The following is a 19557-nucleotide window of genomic DNA, read 5'->3' on the forward strand; positions in this document are numbered from 1 at the left end:
ATGCACCAAAGGCCATCTTAGAAACTAGCTATCACAGGGGGACACTCTGTGGAAGCTGGGGAAGGTTCATGGAAAGCATCCAATATTTGACGAGCTAACAGACTTGACAGAGGACCCAGGGCCTTGTCCAGAGCCATACCGTCATTACTCAATAAATCTTGATGTAGGCAAGGGTGGAAGAAAAGAAGGAAGGTGGGAAAACACAGGAAGTGTGAGTTGGTAGGCCCTTCCAGTCAGAGGCAAAAGAACATTGTTCAGCGGCAGCACAGTGGGTTTCAGGACTGGTGTGTGTACCTACGGGCTCAGGGAACGGAGGGGCCTGAGAGTCGGGGGCGGGGGGGCGCGATTTGGACTTGACCCTTCAGACTATAGAGGTTACCAGACAGCTTTAGGTGATGAAGAGGCATGAGCATCTTCACATTTTAGAAAGACCCCTCTGGCCTCGGTGAAATGTGGGGACGGTCTGGGGAGGATGGAAGCTTTTGGAGCTGCGAGAAAAATATAAATCCTGTAATTTCCCCTTTAATAATCTATCTTTATCCTCAAGGCACATTATATTGTCCCCTGGTCCAAGATCTAGTCAGGAGACAGAAACAACATAAGTTACCTCAATGGAGGGTAATCAGATATTGGAAAACTAAAAAGGTAAGAAGGGCGCACTGAAGAATCATGGAGGTTGTAACTGCAAAGCAGAGCTCCACCCCTAGGCCTGGGCAACAAAACAAAGGTTGTAAATATGAAAACTTAGAAACTTGAAGGAGGTGCCCCATGCAGCTGAGACTCAACTCTCCGAGGGGGGCTGCTGGCCGACTGGTGGTGATGTCTTTGAGGGGGTGCTGATTCTGGAAAAACTGGGAACTGGAGTAAATGGAATAAATTGCTGCTAATGGAATAAACTGCCATTACCAGAACAAGATGGTCACTGAGGTGAAAGGAAGCAGAAAGGAAGAAACAGGTCCTTCCTCCCACGTTAGCCTTCAAGCCTCTCTCTAGTGCCTCCAATTGGTTGGCTGATCTGAATCAACAGCCAGTTGCCAAAGGAGAAAGGCAGTTTTCAGTGTCTCAGCTCAGCTCCTTCATCACAAAGCAGAGTATGGAAGGGTGGGGCTGAGGCCGAGAAATAAGAGCTTAACCCTCATATCTAGATTGAAAAGTATTTGACATGAATTCCCCCTCCCCCCCCTTTTCCTTTCATTTCTAGCTCAACTTTCTCCCTCCAAGGGAGATTTGAGTTGGTTTGCAATAAAGGCACATACTAAATAGGACATTTAAAACAAAAAAGCTCAAAATAGATAAAATAAAGATCACACACCATTCAGAGCAGTGTTTTCAAAACTTCGCATGGCAACCAAAGGAGAAATATATATTATGATTTATTAGACATCTACATATAACTGAAAAAAGTTTCATGAAGCAATGCTTATCCTCACTATTCATTATGTACTCTGATATTGTCTATTCTGTTTAACTTTTAAAAAGTCTGATAACAGGGGCTGGCCCTGTGGCCAAGTGATTAAGTTTGCGCGCTCCGCTGCAGACGGCCCAGTGTTTCGTTGGTTCGAATCCTGGGCGCCGACATGGCACTGCTCATTCAAACCACGCCGAGGCAGCGTCCCACATGCCACAACTAGAAGGACCCACAATGAAGAATATACAACTATGTACTGGGGGGCTTTGGGGAGAAAAAGGAAAAATTAAAATCTTTAAAAAAAAAAAAGTCTGATAACAACCCACTAAACTGACTTCATCAATTACTAATAGGCTGCAACAGACTGTTTGAAAAACACTGATTTAGAGGAAGGGGCGACCCAATGTTTTATGATTACATATAACATTTCATATACATATAACACGAAGGTTTCCATATCGAATAGTACTTTTCACATACATTATTTTCTTTAACCCTCACAACAATCCTATGAGGTGGGTATTTCCCCCAATCTATTAATGAGAAAACAGATGTAAAGATACCAGGTCATCTGCCACACAGTCCAGAAGGGTGATGAATGCTGAACACAGAACTGGAAGCCAATTTTTCTGATCGAAAACCTCAGCCTTTCCCAATGTGCTCCACCAGGATGAGAGACATGGTTGAGCTCTAACTGAATACTAATTTTAGTTCTGAGCTTTCTGATAGACAAGACAAATAATGGGTTGTATAGTGCACATTGTCTGATGAGAGCAGGCATCTGGATTTGTCTGAAAAGGCTTCCTTTTAGCATTAACTCACAGGACACGGGCTCCATATGTGGGCCGTACATAATAATGAGTATTGATTTCATCTGTGGATTTTGCAGAGAACGCCAAATTATTATGGTAATTTTTATATAGCTCTTTGGTCACAGTGGTGGAGACTGCTAGCTGTCCCCAATATCCATTCTATCCTTACTCTCCCACTTTCAATGAGACAAATGGCATCCAGAAGAAAGACCACACTTTCCAGCCTGCTGTGCCAGTGGTGTTTCACGTAACTAAGCCCTGTTTATGAGGTGTAAGCAGGAGACGCCTAACTTCCTCGAAGTGTCATTAAAGTAAGGGGGACTGTATTTATTTTCTACTGGTGCAATAGCGATTATAACAGCTTAAGACAATACTAATTTATTATCTCCCAGTTTCTATAGGTCAAAAGTCCCCTTTGGCTCAGCAGGTCTCTCTGCTCCAGGTTTCACAAGGTCAAAATCAAGTTGCTGGACATCTTCTAGGCTCTTCTAGGGAGGCTCTGGGAAGAATTCAGGTTGTTGGCAGAATCCAGGTCCTGTGGTTGCAGGACTGAGGTCCCCACTTCCTGCTCCTGTCACCTGAGGGCAGCCCTTAGCTCCTAGAGGCCTCGCTCCAGCCCTTGCACGTGTGTCCCTACCTCCCAGACCAGCAATGACACGTCAAATCCTCTCATGCTTGGTTCTCTCTGACTCTTCCTTCTGCTGCATCCCTTGGATCCCAGCTAGAGAAAGTTCTCTGAATTTAAGGGCTTATATGGTTAGATTTGGCCCACCAAATAATCCAAGATAATCTCCTTATTTTGAGATCATTTGAGGTTTCTATTAGTCAAATCTAACCAATACAGTAGCAAGTAAAGAAAAGACTTATTAAGGAGGTCCTGGGACAGTTCCCTATTCTTGGGGGCCGAGGGACCCCTAACAAATTCCATTTTGTAAAGAGACTTTGTATTTTTGGTCATCAGACTATCCCTGAATTAGTTAAAAACATACGTGCCTTACGGGGCTGGCCCCGTGGCCGAGTGGTTAAGTTCGCGCGCTCCGCTGCAGGCGGCCCAGTGTTTCGTTAGTTCGAATCCTGGGCACGGACATGGCACTGCTCATCAAACCACGCTGAGGCGGCGTCCCACATGCCACAACTAGAAGAATCCACAACAAAGAATACACAACTATGTACTGGGGGCTTTGGGGAGAAAAAGGAAAAAATAAAATCTTTAAAAAAAAAAAAAACAACATACGTGCCTTACATATAAAGCTAGTTGAATTTGGGCATCAATGCCATTTGAAGTGTAACCTCAGTGTGGCTGGCTTTTACCTCTGTGCTTTATAGAGTGGGTGATTAATTTTGCTCTTGCCTGGGAAGCACCAATGTGACCTTGGAGCCCAGACACTCTCTTGTGAAGAGCCAGGACAAGACTTAGCTGCCCCTGTTGAGGGAGGATCCTAGGGCCCCAGGGAAAAGGGCACACATCCAGTTTGTGTCACTCCAAGGCCCACTGAGCAAAGTGATGTCCCTGCTCTCATGGGACAAGAAAGACCTCAGCTTCTGAAGGAACCACATGCCATCTAAAGGACCCAACCCCTCCACGTATGTACTCTTCACATATGTTATTTTATTTAACCCTCAGGACAATCACACGAGCTGGCATTACTCCTAATTCACAGGTGAGTAGACAGGCTCAAAGGGATTAAGTTATTTGTCCTAGTTCAGGAGGGCAGTAAATAGTGGACAGGGAAGTTAAAGCCTGCCCAGGGTGCTGAGAAACAAAGCTGTCAACTTCCATATTTGGCCAGAGATCCTCCCCTTTCTCCTTCACTGGTTCTGAGGGCAAACGGCAGCATGGAAGTTGGCCTGTGCTGCCAAAGTCTGTTTGTTCGTGTTTCTGTGAAAGGCCCACCCATCCAGGGGAGAAATAATCTACTCCACTACACTTCTGGTCTAGAAAATTAGTCTTTCAACATTAAGTAAAAATAAACCATAAACTTATTCCAACAAATTCAATTATACAGCACTTTCATTTTTTTTAATTTTTGGAGATTAATTTATGCATTTCATTGGGTTTCTAGAGCTACTGAAGTGGAAATAGTTACACGTAATATATAAATTTTTATTTTATTTTTTTCAATTTTTTTAAAGATTGGCACCTAGGCTAACAACTGTTGCCAATCTTCCTTTTTTTTTTTTTAAGGATTGGCACTTGGGCTAACAACTGTTGCCAATCATTTTTTTTTCCTGCTTTATTTCCCAAACCCCTCTGGTACATAGTTGTATATCTTAGTTGCAGGTCATTCTAGTTGTGGGAGGTGGGACGCCGCCTCAACATGGCCTGATGAGCGGCGCCATGTCCGCGCCCAGGATCCGAACCCTGGGCCGCCGCAGCAGAGCGCGCAAACTTAACCACTCGGCCACGGAGCCGGCCCTAAATTTTAAATTGGCAGTATTTTCAGACATACCTAGAAATGTGAAACTTCTGAATTTTTAGAGCATGTATAAGTAGGAGAAATCATCTTTTAAACTCTCATCCTTTGTATATTAGACTAATTGAAAATTCAGGAAAATCATAGAATTTATTCAAGTGATAAATTACAGCAAAAATATTGTTGCAATTTTTATACGTGTAATTATCACCAGAAGTAAGAGCAGTGTATTCTATAACCCAGACAAGAACTTGAATGCACTCTGATGATACGGCATACAGTTAAGGTGCCCACATGCTCTGTGTTTAGGGAACGACTCCATGCAACCCAACTTGTTGAATTATAAAATATTGCTTAAGGTCAGAGCTATCTGTGCTTTCAAAAGCCATGACATCTCCTTTATAAAGAAAAATAATTTTAATGAAAAAAACAGGAGTAGAATTTTATTGTGCTCATTCTCTCTCATGATATATAAATACTGTATACTTTAATATGGGAACCTGGCATTGCCGGGTTCTCATTATCTAGCCCAAAAGACCCATATCCACCAGTCACTTTCACTCTTGAAACAGCTATTGGCAGCCGTTATTTGCAGAGCTCGACCTCCCCTTCCTACCCAGAGTCACCTGAAGATGCTTTCCCGCTGCTCAACTGTGCACAGGTAGCAACTCCCTGTGGGCTGGCTGCCTACTCCTGCATCACTCCTGGTTCCCTTCCAGGGAGGGCTTTCTCCTTCCTGCTGCCCTGCCTCAGTTTCCCATTAGGTTTACTGCTCCTACATCTACCTTGTCAGAGTTGTGTTTGAGTAAAATTTGACTCAGTCTCCATCCAGAATTTCCCTTTTCTGACCCTTCTAACTACTTAATTTTCAGGAGGGTTTCAAGGTGATGCTATTGAAGTATGAAAGACTTTAGTTGTGAACTTTCTTCTTAGAAAGAAAAAAGATTAATTCCTTATACAATCATGCAATCCTTTAGCAATCAGCTTCTACCAATGTTTCAAGCGATGTTCTCATAGACAGCTTCTCCTGCCTTCAAACATTGTGTCAACACAAAGAATTGAGACAGTTACCTGAGTGGACAGTTTTCATCAGCAGCAACATCATCTTACACTTGGGAGATGGCTGTACTGGCTAGAAAAAAAGAGCATATAGGAAAGCGTCCCTGGTCCCTAGATACACGCTGATCATTGCCGCCAGTGCAACCCACAATAAGACACAACCAAACACATGCATACAAACATACATGGGGCCACCCAGGCATACCCAGACACACACAGACAGACTCAACGCAAGACACACATCACTCTTGCATAGACACACAGATCTAGAGAGAAAGAGAAGGTGGGAGAGAGAGAATGGGGGTATGGGAATACAAGAACAGGCAGATTTTACCAACTGGAAAGGACAGTGCAATACTTAGATTTCATTCAAATTTAAATGCATTGAACTGAATTAGTTGAAGGAGTGGATATGGAGAGGGTTCCAGTGCTAGACTAAGGGGGACAAAACTAATTTGGGAAATCAGAACAGCCTTTGTTGCTCAAAAGGAGAACTTGAGGAACCTGAGTGCCCTCTACTTACTCTGGTAAATTCACCAATAATCAATCCAGTCTCCATGACTGTGGTAACCATCACCAAGAGGTGATCTGGCTTTTTCAAACTCTGAGCGCTTCCAGGGCAAAGCACTGCACGACCTCCAGAGGTGCCGGCACAGAGCGTGAGCCCAGTAAACGCTGCGGAAGGCACGCGGGCACAGTCCCTGAGCGAAAGGGGCAAGCGGATTAGATATCAAAGCTGTTAAAGCGACAGGCAGCACCTGAAATCATCACCAACTTTTACGTATTGTCATTACATGGTATGAATTTAGCTCTTAAGGTGAGAACTTTGAGTAACTGTTAGCCAACCTACAGGAAGAAATATATCGCAGGAGAAAAGATTTTTGTTTGCCGTGCACTGTTTCTGGCACTATGTGGTCCGACGCTATCCACAGGAGTCCCACAGCTCGGGCCCCCGCCCGGAGAGCGGCGCGCTCTCCCCGGTTCCCTGGTTCCCATTCTTTCAGTGGCTTCTGTGTGAGGGTGTGTATGGTGAGGAACTCGTGCCGAATTCCCCGCATCCGGAGCGGCAGCTTTGACGTGCTGCGGCAGTCGGCGCGCTGCGGGAGCACTCTTTTTGCCCTGCAACCAGCGCCCGGATCGTTCGCACCTCCCAGTGGCGCTCCACGAACATACCTCACCTCGGGTCGAAGACTCTGGGAGGAATGGTGGGGCTTGTGGCTCCAGCCCGGAGACTCTTCGGGGAACGGAGAGGCGTGGAGGTGCAGGCGGGCGCGCTCCTGGACGTCCCGGCGCGGTGAGCACAGCCTGGCTGTCCCCGGATGCTGGAGCGCACCGCGCGGGGAAGGACGCACGGCGTTCGCAGGGGCCTTGCTCTTCCTCCGCGCCGAAGGCCACCTGTCCTGAGAGCTTTCGAAGGCCACCGATGTCTGTTTACTGCCTGAGAGGAGCGCGCCAAGCCTGAAGAGCAGTGGGAGGCTGACGGTCCTTAGGGAGGCAGGTACCAGGGTCACTGCTGGAGTCCTGGGGCCGGGAGAAGATGACTCGATTGGCAGAAAGAGGCCCTTCCCAAGGCTGTTTTTTTCTGGGCTATGGAAAGACGTCTTACTTGGAAGACAGCCCCGTGTGTGGGTTCGGGCTTGGAGCTCGGAGCGCCCCCGCCCCTCGGGCCCACGGTTCGCGTCCACTAGCCAGTTGGCCGAGGGTGGCAGCGCAGAGTGAACCCCACGCCATCGCCCTATGGGGGCTGATCTACACCCTGCGGCCCAAGGGGTCGGGACAAAGTCCTTCGCCCCGCTTCCGCCGCTCTGCTGGAGCCCCGAGTGGCGCTCCCGGCGGAGCGCGTTCCCTCCTTCCTGTCTTCGAGGCCCGGGCTTCGCTCTCCGCACCTCCCCGGGCCTCCCAGGAAGACTGGCCCCTACTGGCAACCTCGCCTCACCTCCGCCACCCCCGCCGCGTTTCGCGGCGACTGCGCGCCAGGCCCGGTAATAAACTCTTCAAAGACATCATCTCATTTCATCCTCGTTAAGAGCTCATTTTATGCAAGAGGAAACGGAGAATTAAGCGATTTGCTCAAGGCCACGCGGAATTCAGGCCCTGGGCGGCAGCACGTGAAAGCCGAGCTCTCCTCCGCGGAGCTTCTCCGGCGGCTCGGGCTCGGCCCGGAGTCCCGGGAGCCGCCGAGTGGCGCTTTCAGCAAAGCTCAGCGCTCCCGGGCGGGCCTGGGCGGTCGGAGGCCGCACGCCTGGCCGCCGTCAGCCCCCGCGCGCCCCGCTGCCTGAGCCGCGCCCGGGCGGCGCGCACCTCGTCTCCATGGGTTCGCGAACCCTCGGCCAGGCCACCGGCGAGACTGGGACGCGAGCCTCGGAGAGCGCGGCGGGCTGGGTGTGGAGCTCTGAAAATGTCCTTGGCTTCTGATGACAAGTCGTTGGGCCACCACCAACTGGGCGGCTGAGCTCCAGCTCGTCCTCCCTCCACCGCTCAGCATCAGCTTCCCTTGGGTCAGAGGAGGCGAGTCTCACTTACCTGGCGAAGGTGGCTATGGGAAGTCAAAGGCGTTTATGAGGAAAGGCGTCGTAAAACCAGGGAGCGCGCAGTGAGGGTCAGTGGGTATATGCACAAGGGTGAGAGCAACAGTGACAGAGGGGCTGCTAGGGCCGGCAGGAGACCCGGGGAATCTGCAGCAGCAGCTCCCTGGTTGCTTCCGAAAATGATGATGGCATAAAACAATAGTTAATATTTGTGGAGGGATAACTATTTTCTAGATACTGAATTAAGACCTTTACACATACTTGGTTTAAACTTCACAACTCTATGAGGTAGTATTCACCTCCACCTTACAGATGAGGAAACCGGGGCGCAGGGAAGCTGAATAATTCTCTCAGGGTCACGGGCCAGTATTTGAGGGCCCGGGGTTCCAACGCAGATTTGCTAGACTCCAGAGCCTGGGCGCGTGTGGAGAGGCTGCAGGGCAAGGGCACCGTCTTCCCTGTGAGACGGCTCACTGATGAGAAAGTTCCCCTTTCTGATCCATGGGACCTTCTTTTCTTCGTAGGAGCCTTATGACTGGATTTCTCTCGGAAAAAAAAAAAAAAAAAACAGAAGCAAAAACCAACAAGAAACAAAAACAAGCCATGAGTCTCTTTGCAAAAGAAAATAATAGCGACTCCTGGGAGTGAGTTGATGGCCCAGAACGGTGGGAGCGCTCAGAAGGCGTGTTCAGGCTCACAGCCAGGCTAAGACGCTCATCCAGCATGGGGAGGAGCAGAGAGGCCCCAGAGGTTGGAAGCCCACTAAGTCAGCGCCTGTTTGCCCCTAACACAAGACACTCTTGGCTCCAGGGGAGGAGATTCAGCCAAACCGACACTTCCTTTGAAAGAGCCTCAGAAAAAGGCCTGGCCCGAGATGCGGCTGTGGGAGGAAAGAGAGCCGCCCATGGCCCTGGCCAGCTGCGGGCTTCCGGGCTGGTCACTGTGCGGCTGGATGCGCTGCTCCTGGGCTCTGCGCCCACTCAGCGCTAGCCAGCGGTGCTCTGAACCCCCCATGCCGCTGGGCTATCATGCCTAAGAAATTCATCATGAGAAGTGATTCAAGCTAAAAAGGAAACAAAACCGAAAATCCACCAGCTCATATGCAGTTCCAACCCCAAACCCAAACGTAGTGTTTCTTAATTACTTGTTTTCCCTCGTTAGTATTGAAAATTAATGCGGCTTTAATTTTTTAAATGAAATGGAATCATTGCATCACAAGAAAGGTTTGATACAAAGCGAAGGGAATCTGTTTTCATCTCTTTCCGTGTTATCCGTATTTATTAAGCATTTTCCACAGACATCACCTGAACACAAGGCCCAGATCCTGAAAGGAGGAACTGACCTGGAAACTACAGACCTGTTTGTAAAGAATTGTTAGGTAATTTTAAATCTTTAAATAAAAGTAACCAGTTTTCCAAATTCCCCAACCACATATTTTTAAATCACTTCTAAACATGTGGAAATCAGACCGACTCTGTGAATAATTTCCAAGGTGGGTCAGGCCACCCCGCTTGCCTTCCACAAAGCGACTCCCCTCCCCCGGCTCCCCCCAGTTCTGAGACCAGGAACTAAATCCACACCCTAAATAGAACGCTCCAAATATCTTCAGTTTTGTGATCACTCAGGGGTCCATCGTTCTCGCTCCAGACCCATTTCGCCTGCCCTCTCTGGAAGCGTTGGGCCAGCGGGTCAGGGACTCTCCCTCCGCCTTTACACTCCAGCCGAGACGCTGCCCGCCCACCCTCGCAAGAAGTTCTCCCTGCAGAGGAAAAGGTGCCGGTAGAAGGATGCGCGCTGGTGAAGGGCGTGGCTTTGCTAAAGGGATTTTAAAAGGAAGAGGAGGAGGAGGAACTACTCTATTCCACAGGCATCAATTTCACTGGGTCTTTGAAACCTCAGAAGTTTCCTCTCAATTATTTTTAAACGTTAAGGGGAAAGGCCGAATAAAAATGGCTGTTTCTGGTCGCTCCATCCCGCTTGCCTGCCGTGCGCTGGGGAGCGGTCCGATTTGTACAGTTTCTGTGGTCTTTTGAAGAGATGGCTTCTCTAAAGGACTGATGGGACCTACACAACAGCGATGCACGTCGCCAATCCAACAATATCTCCAGACGAGGCCCCAGATATTACAGAAAGCGTCTTTTCTCCTTCCAGAAGGTCTGTCACCGTCTCACCACGGCGCCCCAGTTGGCACAGGCGCCTGAGAGCACTGTTCTCTCCTCCCGTCTGCCGTGGGCCCCGCAGCTCCCGCCCATTGAACCGCCAGGGCCGGTCGTCCACACCCGGGGCCAGGCCCGCTCCCCTCTCCTCTGCGAGTGGTTGAAGCCGCCCGGCAGGGAGGAGTGCCCATCTCTCACCGGGGCTCTTGCGGCCGCCGGGGCGCGACACCGGAGGGCTGCGGCGAGGTGCTAAGGCCAGGCGGCAGGCGGCCCTCTCGGGCTGTGGCAGGGACGGCAGGCGGCACAGCACCCCCGGGGGGCGGTGGTGGCGGCAGTGCCAGCAGCTCCTCGCCTGAAGTCACCGCGCAGTCTTGCTCCGGCTCCACGTCCCCACCACCCCCGGCGGCTGTCCCGCAGCTGCGCTTCTTGTCTTCCTCCTTTTTCCACTTCATGCGGCGGTTTTGGAACCAGATCTTGATGTGTCTCTCAGTCAAGTTCAGCATGACGGCCAGCTCTACCCGGCGAGGCCGAGAGATGTATTTGTTGAATAGGAACTCCTTCTCCAGCTCCAGCAGCTGCGCGCGTGTGTAGGCGGTGCGCGTCCGCTTGTTCTCCTCTGGCTCTGCAGCATAGGCACCGCCTGCGGGCGACACAGCACGTGAGCGTGGTCCCCGAGTCCCTGGCTCCTCCTGTCCTGCTCCTACCCACGCAGCCCAACGCTTCGGTCCCAATCATAGGAGCCCCGGCCCTCCCAGCCGCTCCTGCCACCGAGTCCCAGCCCCTAGCCCAGAGCCCAACCTGGGCGCACCCAGCCCTTCTCTAATACAGGCTGCCTTTTCGCGGAAGTCAAAGCTGCGCCACGTCTCTCCGTGAGCCCGCAGTGGCCTCTGTAAATGAGTGGTTCTCCAACGAGTTCATTTAACTCGTGTTTGGGTTGGTGCTGATTCAAATGCACATAATAGATATTTAAACTGACTCAATTCTACAATGCCATTAATACAGGACTTACTTTAAAAACCCACAACCTTCTGACGATGATCCACAGTAAGAAAAACATTTCAGATCACTACCCAGTTCATAGGCTGATATATAACTGACACAAAAAATTTCAAGACATAATACCAACCTTTACCACATAGGATGCTATCTAATTTTTCCTATTGTTTACTGTTTCGTTTTTAAAAAAAATCAACCCAACAAATTGATTTCATGACCGACTAATGGGTGCAACCCTCAGTTTGAAAAGCCTTGAGCTAGTAAAAACCCTGGGATTATGATATAGAGTGTTATAGTTGAACATATATTATCTGTCTATGTAGCTATATTATTGTAATCAGTCCCACCTCAACAGCCGGTAAATTCTCTATAATTGTCATTTTAGCCTCTGTCGGGCCCCTGCCCTCGAGGAGAAGGGAAACGATTCTGGGCTCCCAGAAAGGTCGTTGTCAGCCCTGCCCTCTATGTCCGGGGCCCCAAATGCTGACAGAGGCGGAGAGGGTATGCATGGGGGACAGATCCCTGCTGGGGCGCTGAGAGCCCGCGGAGGCGGGAGTAGTGGTGGGGTTCAGGGCTGGGGGATCCTGGCTCCAAGCCCCCTTCGAGAGAAAGCAACGGCCCGGCCTGGCCGGGTAGGTCAGCGCCGCACGCACATCTGGTGTGTGCCGCTAGCCCCTCCAGGTCCTGATCTTTTCGCGTCTGTGCGCGATACCGACGGCGCAGTAAGTTCCACCAAAACTCCGGGAAGAGGCCTAAGTCGGCTTGTCTTAGGTCAGAAGTATGCGGCGTTTCTCTCGTGACCGCTGGCTAAGCCTTAGGGAGCTGAAACGCTAGAGTGTATGTGTTTGGGGGGAGGGTTAATTACAACATAGAGCCTCCCACTTCCCCCCGCGGATAGGAGGCGCCCAGAAGCCAAGGCAGAGGCTAGGCCCCAGTCAGCGGAGGAGTCCTGCTCGCTGGGGGCATCTCCAAGTCTTCCACTGCCAAGCCTTCCTTGGCCTGGGAGGGAAGGAGGGAGCCTTAAAGGAACATTGATAAAGGCAGTCCAACGTTCTTAAATTCAACCCACAACTTCTCGGGGTTCTGTCCCTCTTCAGCGGGCCCCACTAAGGTGCTGCGAGAGGGTGCGCGGGGGATCCACTACCCCAGGGGACTTGTGCCCAGGACGAATTGGCAGGGGATGGAGGCTGTTGTTGGTGTTACTGGGAAGATGTCAAGGGCCCCAGGTCTGCGCTCTTCCCTAAAGCGTAGGGTGAGGCCGTTTAGCGGCGACCTGGTCAGCCAGCGAGGCTGATGCAGTGCATTTTTTATGTCATTTTCAAAAGTCCCTATTATAAGTATTCATATCCGTACTACTAATGAAAGCCTTTGGTCACTGCGTTTTCCCAGGGGCGTGAAACCCCACGAGGAGCGGCAGACGGGTTCACAAACCCTTGAAGTTCGGCTCTTCCGAAAGTTTCCGGGGAGGACCGCTCCGGCTGCGGCAGCACCTCCACCTCGAAGGCAGCTTCCAGGAGAGGGAGGGTGGGCTCCTCCCTGCGGGCTGAGCGCACAGGGGCTCAGAGGGCGCTGGCAAAGGCCTCTCCAGCCCCTGACTCTCCAGCCCGAGGATGTCACCCTTCCAGGGACCCTCCATTCCTGGGCAAGACTGCTGATGTTCCTTCGGATTTCACTTTCTGGCTCCTTGGGTCCACCCAAGCCCAAGCTCCACCCGAGCAGGGGTCACACCCTGTGGGGGAGATGGGGAAGTTACCACGCCTCTGGAAACCTCTTTCAGGGCCTCCCTCGCCTTTTTCCTGAGGAAGCTGCGAGCAGGGCCAGGAATGTCGGAAACGCGCGTCCCCAGCGCGCTGCGGGAAGGGACCCCTCGGAGGGACCGCAGCTCCTGGCAGGAAACTACGGGCTGAAAGTCCCCCACTCCCAGTCGAGGGACGCCATTCTCCCCGGTTCCCAAGAATCCCGCACTTCCCAAGACTCCAGGCCTTTGGCCGGGCCCGCGCGCGCTGGGTAAGTACACAGAGGCGCCTCAAGTATCTGGCGCCCCCTTTGTTCGGGGTTTCGCTGGAGTTGGGGGAAGACTGCAGCCGAGTTTGGGCCCTGTCCTGTCTCAAGAGCTGCCCAGTCCTCACATTCAGCCTTCGAGAGAAAGAGAACTAGGGAGAGGCGAGCCCCAGGGACCCTGGGCAAGCCCAGACCCCGCAAAGGCCCGCATAGCTGCTCAGTGGTCAGTGTCAAGCAAGCCGGCTAGACCCGGCAGACAGGGCGCCGAGGAGGGAGAGGGAAGGGAGGGGGCGCCAGCTCGAACCTCTTTCCCCCTACTCCCGACTGTTAGTTGGAAGAAAAAGAAAAGTCAAACTAGTATTTGCAATGCAGGTGTGACCAGAAGTGGCTGAGGCGCGGTAGCGATAACATTGTCTTGCAGAGGTGGCGCAGGCCACGCAGGAACTCGCCGCCAGCTCGGGGCGGGGAAGGGACCTGCGGACTGCTCCGCATCTCCGCCTCTGGGGAAGACCTGTTCCACGCCGGCGCCTAGGGCTACGGGGAACCAGGGCTCCCGTCTCCCTGAGCCGGCTATGCAAAGAGGGCATCTCCTTCCTCAAACTTACTTGCTGGGAAGCAGCGCGGGGAGACCCTTTCAAATGCTTTTGTTTGTTGAAAAATTAATTGGCATCGCAGACGCCTCTCCCAGCTGCCTGGCTCCGAGGGTGAGCGGCCTGTCCTCGGCCTTGGGGTGACCGCCCCTACCCGCCCCCCCCCCCCCCCCCCGCCCAACAGCTTTGCAGGCTTGGGTGCACTTTTCCTTCCCTGCTTTTCTCCATCTACCGGGGGGTCCCCTGAGTCTGTCTGCCTTCTCTAATGAAGCTGCCCTGGAGGGCTGCAGAGCGAGAGAGGGCCCGGGGCTCTGAAGGCGCGCTCTGGTCGGGATCAGAAGGATCCCAAAGCCCTCCTCGGCTTCCTCAGCGCGCGCTCCTGGGAGTCCTGGGCGGGCGGATCCGCCGGCTGGAGGAGGATCCTGAGGGTCCAAAGCTTTTGAGCTCGGCCAGGCCTTGGCTTGCATGGAGCGCGCAGGCTCCTGGAGTTCAGTGTACAGGAAAGGAAGGGGTTTAACCTTCCAGGAAGAGAGTTGAATGGAAAAGACGCTCCACATTGGACCAGAAAAGAGCTTCTGTGAAGGATGGCCACATTGGCTCTCTGTGTAGTTTAGTCTGACCCTGGGTTATCCATGAGGATTGGGAACGCGAACTGGGAGAGGGTCCTGGGGAGCGCTTGGAGGTAGCGGCAGCCGGGCTGAGGGAGGGGGATGCGGGGGCGGTGGGGGGGGAGACAAAGGGGCCCCGGAAGCCAGGCTTACCTGCCCACTGGCCTTTCCATGCGTGAGCCTTGGTAGACTTCATCCATGGGAAAGGCAGCTGGACGCGGCTGGGCTCCTCCAGGGCGCCTGGCTCGGCTCCATCCGGGAAGGGCCCGGCCGGCGGGTGGGGGAGCGCGAGCTGAGCAGGGAGGTGGTGGTGGAGGTGCGCCACCACGGGGTCGTCGGCGAGGGGGGGCACCTCGTACGGGGAGATGTCCGGGGGGCTGCCCTGCTCCAGCGCGCCCAGGGCGCCCGGGAACGGGGGCGGCGGCGGTGGGGGCTGGCGGCCCATATACAGGCACGCAGGGGGGCTGGCGCTGAACTCTGGCGCGGGGCCCCGCTGGAACGCGCACGGGTCCTTATAAAGCTGTGTGGCCGCGTAGTACTGCTCCTCGCCGTTCATGGCTGCCGCCCGGGCTGGGGTACCGGGAGCAGAGAGCTGGAGCCGGAGACGCGGAGCTGTGCGGCTCTGCCACTCCGGGCGCCACCCCTGCTCGCTTTGACAGCTCCCCTCTGCTCGCAGAGGGAACCCGCCGCCGGCGGGGACTGGCGGGCCGGCCGCCGCGCCATAGGCTCCACGGCGCCCCACGTGGCTCAGGCTGGGGCCGTTATTGGCCTGGCTGGCTGCCTTAAGAAGCAAGGCCCAGGTACTCAAGAGCACCTGCATTTGTTTCAATTTTCTCTCCTAGCTGAGTTTCTGCACACACATGTACGCGCAGCTGGCAGTGCTCTCCAAAGCGGGGCACGCATGAAAACATTAGAACTTCTCTCCATTTAGAAAAACGTATTTTCATCATACGTTGAACGATCTATTTCCCTTGTATGTTTGATAATGTACATAATATATTAGTTCATTAATATACTTGATAAATGCGCATATATTGAGGTGGTACACAAACTTTTTTTTTTAAGATTTTATTTTTCCTTTTTCTCCCAAAGCTCCCCAGTACATAGTTGCGTATTTTTAGTTGCGGGTCCTTCTAGTGGTACACAAACTTTTTTTAAATGTTAGGGAGCAGGGTCCAAAAGTTTGCGGACTCCAGCTCTGCAGGTCGGCGCGGTTGGTTCTATCTTATTTATGACATCTGTACACATCCACCAACGATGTCGGTGAGTTAGCACATTCAGATCCGGCATTCGTCGTCTGTTTTTATCGGTGTCTGTGCTCTGGGGACTTCTGGAGTGTAAACTGTAACTTCAGAAATACGCACAGTGGCTTTTTAACTTTTTTAAATTGAAGGGCAATATTAATTTTGATTTTTGGAAATTGGGGCTCCTTTGGCCAGCTCAGAATGCAGTGTCCTAATGTGGCAAGGGGGAAAGGAGTAGCGTCCGCTCTTGCGGCTGGGAGGCGGGGGCAGGAGGCTGGCACGGGGTTTTCAGATCCTTCATGGCTCTGCCCTGCACGGATCCCGAGACCCGGCCAGAGTCCGTCAGCCGGAGACCGTTTACTCCGAGCACGATTGAAATAATGCAGGCCCGAGACAGGAGAGGAGTGTCTAGAAAAGAAAGAAAAGCACTGCGTTTTTATGACGACGTCAGTCTTCGGCCCCCACGGGCTCAGTAACTTCTGGATACTCTAGGGTCCTGAGAGACACTTTTTGGGACCGAATGGTGCGGACCGACTATCTCCGGGTCATGGTGCCACCCAACCCCCGGCCTGGGCATGAAGAACGCCGCAGGCCCGGGTGCTCGGGGCGTCCCGGGAGGCCTCAGACCGGGCCCTGCCGAAATGACCACATTCCTCGAAGTACCACGGAGAGATTTAGTAAAACTGGACAGCTTTGCAGAAAAGCCTCGGCAAGAGGGAGCGTGAACCACAGGGAACCAGCAAGAGAAATTCTCTGCAATCCGATTCTGCTAAACTACAAACTGCATCCAGTGCTTTCCGAGGTAGTTTTTAATGTATTTTCTCTTAGGGGAAATGTTTGTGTTTAAAATGCGTACTGATTGAGTGTGCTACGCTGAAATACTCATTTGCATTTAAAAGCAAAAAGCCAACTAGGAATCCGGACTTCTCTGCAGATTCCTTCTCTTGTGAGATGCTGGCGCCATCTCCACATTCGCGCGTGGCTGAGCGCTGGGCAGCGGGTGGTCGGCGGGAGCCGGAACGCCTGCAGCTCCCGGGCTTGCTGATGTCCCAGCTCTCGCCGGAGGGCAGGCTGAGGCAAGCCGGGCCGGTGGGGGGAGTTTCGGCGATTTCTTCAGGGAAAAGGGCCACCTGCGGTCCTAGGGGGCCAGGAAGTGAAAGGCCGTGGGACCTGCGCACCTAATCTCTGCGCGCCGGCGTCAATGAGTCCATTGTTCGCCGCGGCTGCGGAGGACCCGACGCTATCACCCGGGCCGCGAGTGACCACATCGATCAGGAGGGCAGGGCCGGAGGGGGTTGCCCGGCCGCGGCGTGTTGACCCTTGGAGATAAACTGCCCAGTCGCCGCGGGTTGACTTGGCGACGCGGTTATGAGCGGGCCGCGAGCTCCGCCTGGGACAAAGATCGGACACCTTTCCCCTCCCCCTCTCTTTTCTTCCCACTCCCCCCCCCCTCGCCAGCCCCCCTCCGGACTCGGCTCGCAGCCCCCCTCGCCCCCGCTCCCTGCCTCGCCCGCCACCCCCGATCCGGAGTGTTTACTTTGCACTTCTCGTCTAATTGCACATTTCTGTAAATTGGTCTCCGTTTCGATGCTTCATTTGCTCCCATTTAATATTTTTGCTCGGCCCTGCAGAAAGAAAAGAGACGTTCAGCAGAAAGCAAATCCGCCCGCCGCGCTCGAGGGTATAAAACCCGGAACCCCGAGCTGAACGAAACGTGGGGGCTGGGCGGGGGGTGGTGAGGGTGAAGGCGCTCGGCGCAGGCGCCTTCTCACTTTCACAGTTCGCATTTGGGGCTGCCTGCGACCTAAAGACGTGACCCAGGAAACAGAGGTCAAACAGCCATTTATTCTTCGTCTTGGGTAGGACGGAGCTAACAGGATTTTGGGGTTGGCTAATTATAACGTATATCCATATAAAAAAACGCGCCCCGCGGAGCCCTCCGCTGAGCGAGACCGCGTGTTGTGTTTCTTGTGTGGACACGGCTCCTGGTGCCATAAAAGCGCCGAGTCCATTACAGGTGAAATGCGTTTCCGCTCTGCCTCCCCGCTGACGCCCGCGCCCCCCCTCGCCTCCCACAGGCCCCGCAGCGATACCGAGCCATTAGGCGAGCGCCTTGCCGAGCCATTTAACAGCAGCTCTTATGGATAAATAAACAAAAAAGGCTGTAAACCAATTATAGTGTGGACAGTGAAAAAGTCGTTTATTAGCGGGACGTCCTGATAGCCCTCGCTGATACTGGAGGTCCTCGCCTGCCCTCTCCCCTCTACCCCTTCCGGAGACACCGTTTGCGCCCTGGAGAACACGGGTTACCTTGTCCTTGGTAAGTGGCTGAGTCTTCTTCGGTGGTTCCACAAGCATGCCAAGGGATGAATTTGGCTTAGTGATAAGAATTTTTAAGCCACTGTATTCCGTTAAAAAGGGGGGAGGGTGGGGGGAACCTCAACTCCAAGGATGTGTTTATAATCAATTTGTGTGGGATTTAATTTGTTATAGTCATTTTTATAATTAATTTGCTGTTAAAAATAACAGTGAGGGGCGGCCAGGGGGCGTAGTGGCTAAGTTCCACTGCTCTGTTTCGTTGGCCCGGTTTGACAGTCTCTATCCAGGCGTGGACCTACACACCGCTCATCAAGCCACGCTGTGGCAGCGTCCTGCCTACAAGATAGAGGAAGATTGGCACAGATGTTAGCGACAATCTTCCTCACCAAAAAAGTAAAAAATAAAAACATTGCACCATGAGTTTAAACACTAAGGCAAACGATGTATGTAATGAAAATGCTCCTCTCATAATTTACTTTGAAATTTTGTACATTAACTTTTCCTTCAGTGAGCACTTGTGCAGGCCAGTTTTTATTGCCCCCACCCCCTATTTCCTCAGAGTCTGGTACCCAAGTTTGAGAGGGGCCAAGAAAACCTAACTCATTTGGGAAAAAGGACCTCAGAATTTGAAGCCAAGGCTTTCCCATTGATTTTTAGGGCAAAACAAGCCAGCAAAAATAACTGGAGAGTTGAAATTATTTTCCAGAAAATTCAGCCCCCCCCCAACAAGTGTATAGATAAATGTAGCCTAAAAATCGAATTTATTGGACAATTGTCTTGTTCGCTACCTCACTGGTTCTCTCCCGCATGAAAGAAGAGAAGAAAGGGCAATATGGGAGGCTCTGTCAGCCCCTGGACTCTGCTGCGCTGCTCACGTGCTCCACCGCTTGGTGCTGCCTCCCCAGAAATGGGACCCCAGACACCAGCACTCTGCTCCCGGTTTTGTTTAATCCTTCTGAGGCCCTCAGTTTACTTTGCAGCTGAAAGGAAAAGTGTGAAAGGAAGTTGAGACTCCAAAGGGTCTGAGGCCCCCTACTTGCCCTTCTGCGAGCACCCCTGTGGCCCAGCCTCGAGGTTTTGCACCCATCCCTCTGGCCTGCTCTCACCAGGCTCCCATCTGTGCTCCACCCTCCAGATATGCAGTCTCCAGAAATCCCAGCCCTTACCTCTTCCCTTCTCTTCTTAGTCCTGGATAACCAGCTCCTTGCTTCTGTTGAAATTCACTTTCTTTGCCCTCCACCCCCCCTCCCATCACGGTTTCCTGTGACTAATCCTTTGTTCTCCTGGGAACCTTTCCTCACCTCCAGGTTCCTGCCTGAACCCAAGGAAGGCTTGACCTACGCTTCCCGGTCACGCCAGCCGCCTTCCTGAACCATCCTGCATTTCACGTGGTTTATTAGTTAGAAGGACAAATATTTTCAA

At 52.5% G+C, this 19557-nt stretch overlaps 1 protein-coding gene across 1 annotated transcript; it reads right to left on the reverse strand.

Annotated features, from left to right (window-relative positions):
* Positions 1–10571: 10571 nt before the first annotated feature.
* Positions 10572–15128, reverse strand: PDX1 (pancreatic and duodenal homeobox 1). Its single transcript, XM_046663710.1, has 2 exons — positions 14726–15128; positions 10572–11017 (listed from the first exon to the last, which is right to left on the reverse strand). The coding sequence occupies exons 1-2, from the start codon at positions 15126–15128 to the stop codon at positions 10572–10574; spliced, it is 849 nt and encodes a 282-aa protein (XP_046519666.1).
* Positions 15129–19557: the final 4429 nt, after the last annotated feature.

This window comes from Equus quagga, chromosome 6 (genome assembly GCF_021613505.1).
Source record: "Equus quagga isolate Etosha38 chromosome 6, UCLA_HA_Equagga_1.0, whole genome shotgun sequence".
Classification (NCBI taxonomy): domain Eukaryota; kingdom Metazoa; phylum Chordata; class Mammalia; order Perissodactyla; family Equidae; genus Equus; species Equus quagga.

Excerpts from the sequence above, each read along its gene's own strand:
- PDX1 (XM_046663710.1), bottom strand. The coding sequence starts at position 15,128 with ATGAACGGCGAGGAGCAGTACTACGCGGCCACACAGCTTTATAAGGAC. Across the intron at positions 11,018-14,725 it reads ATGGAAAGGCCAGTGGGCAG|GCGGTGCCTATGCTGCAGAG; the intron begins GTAAGCCTGGCT and ends TGTCGCCCGCAG.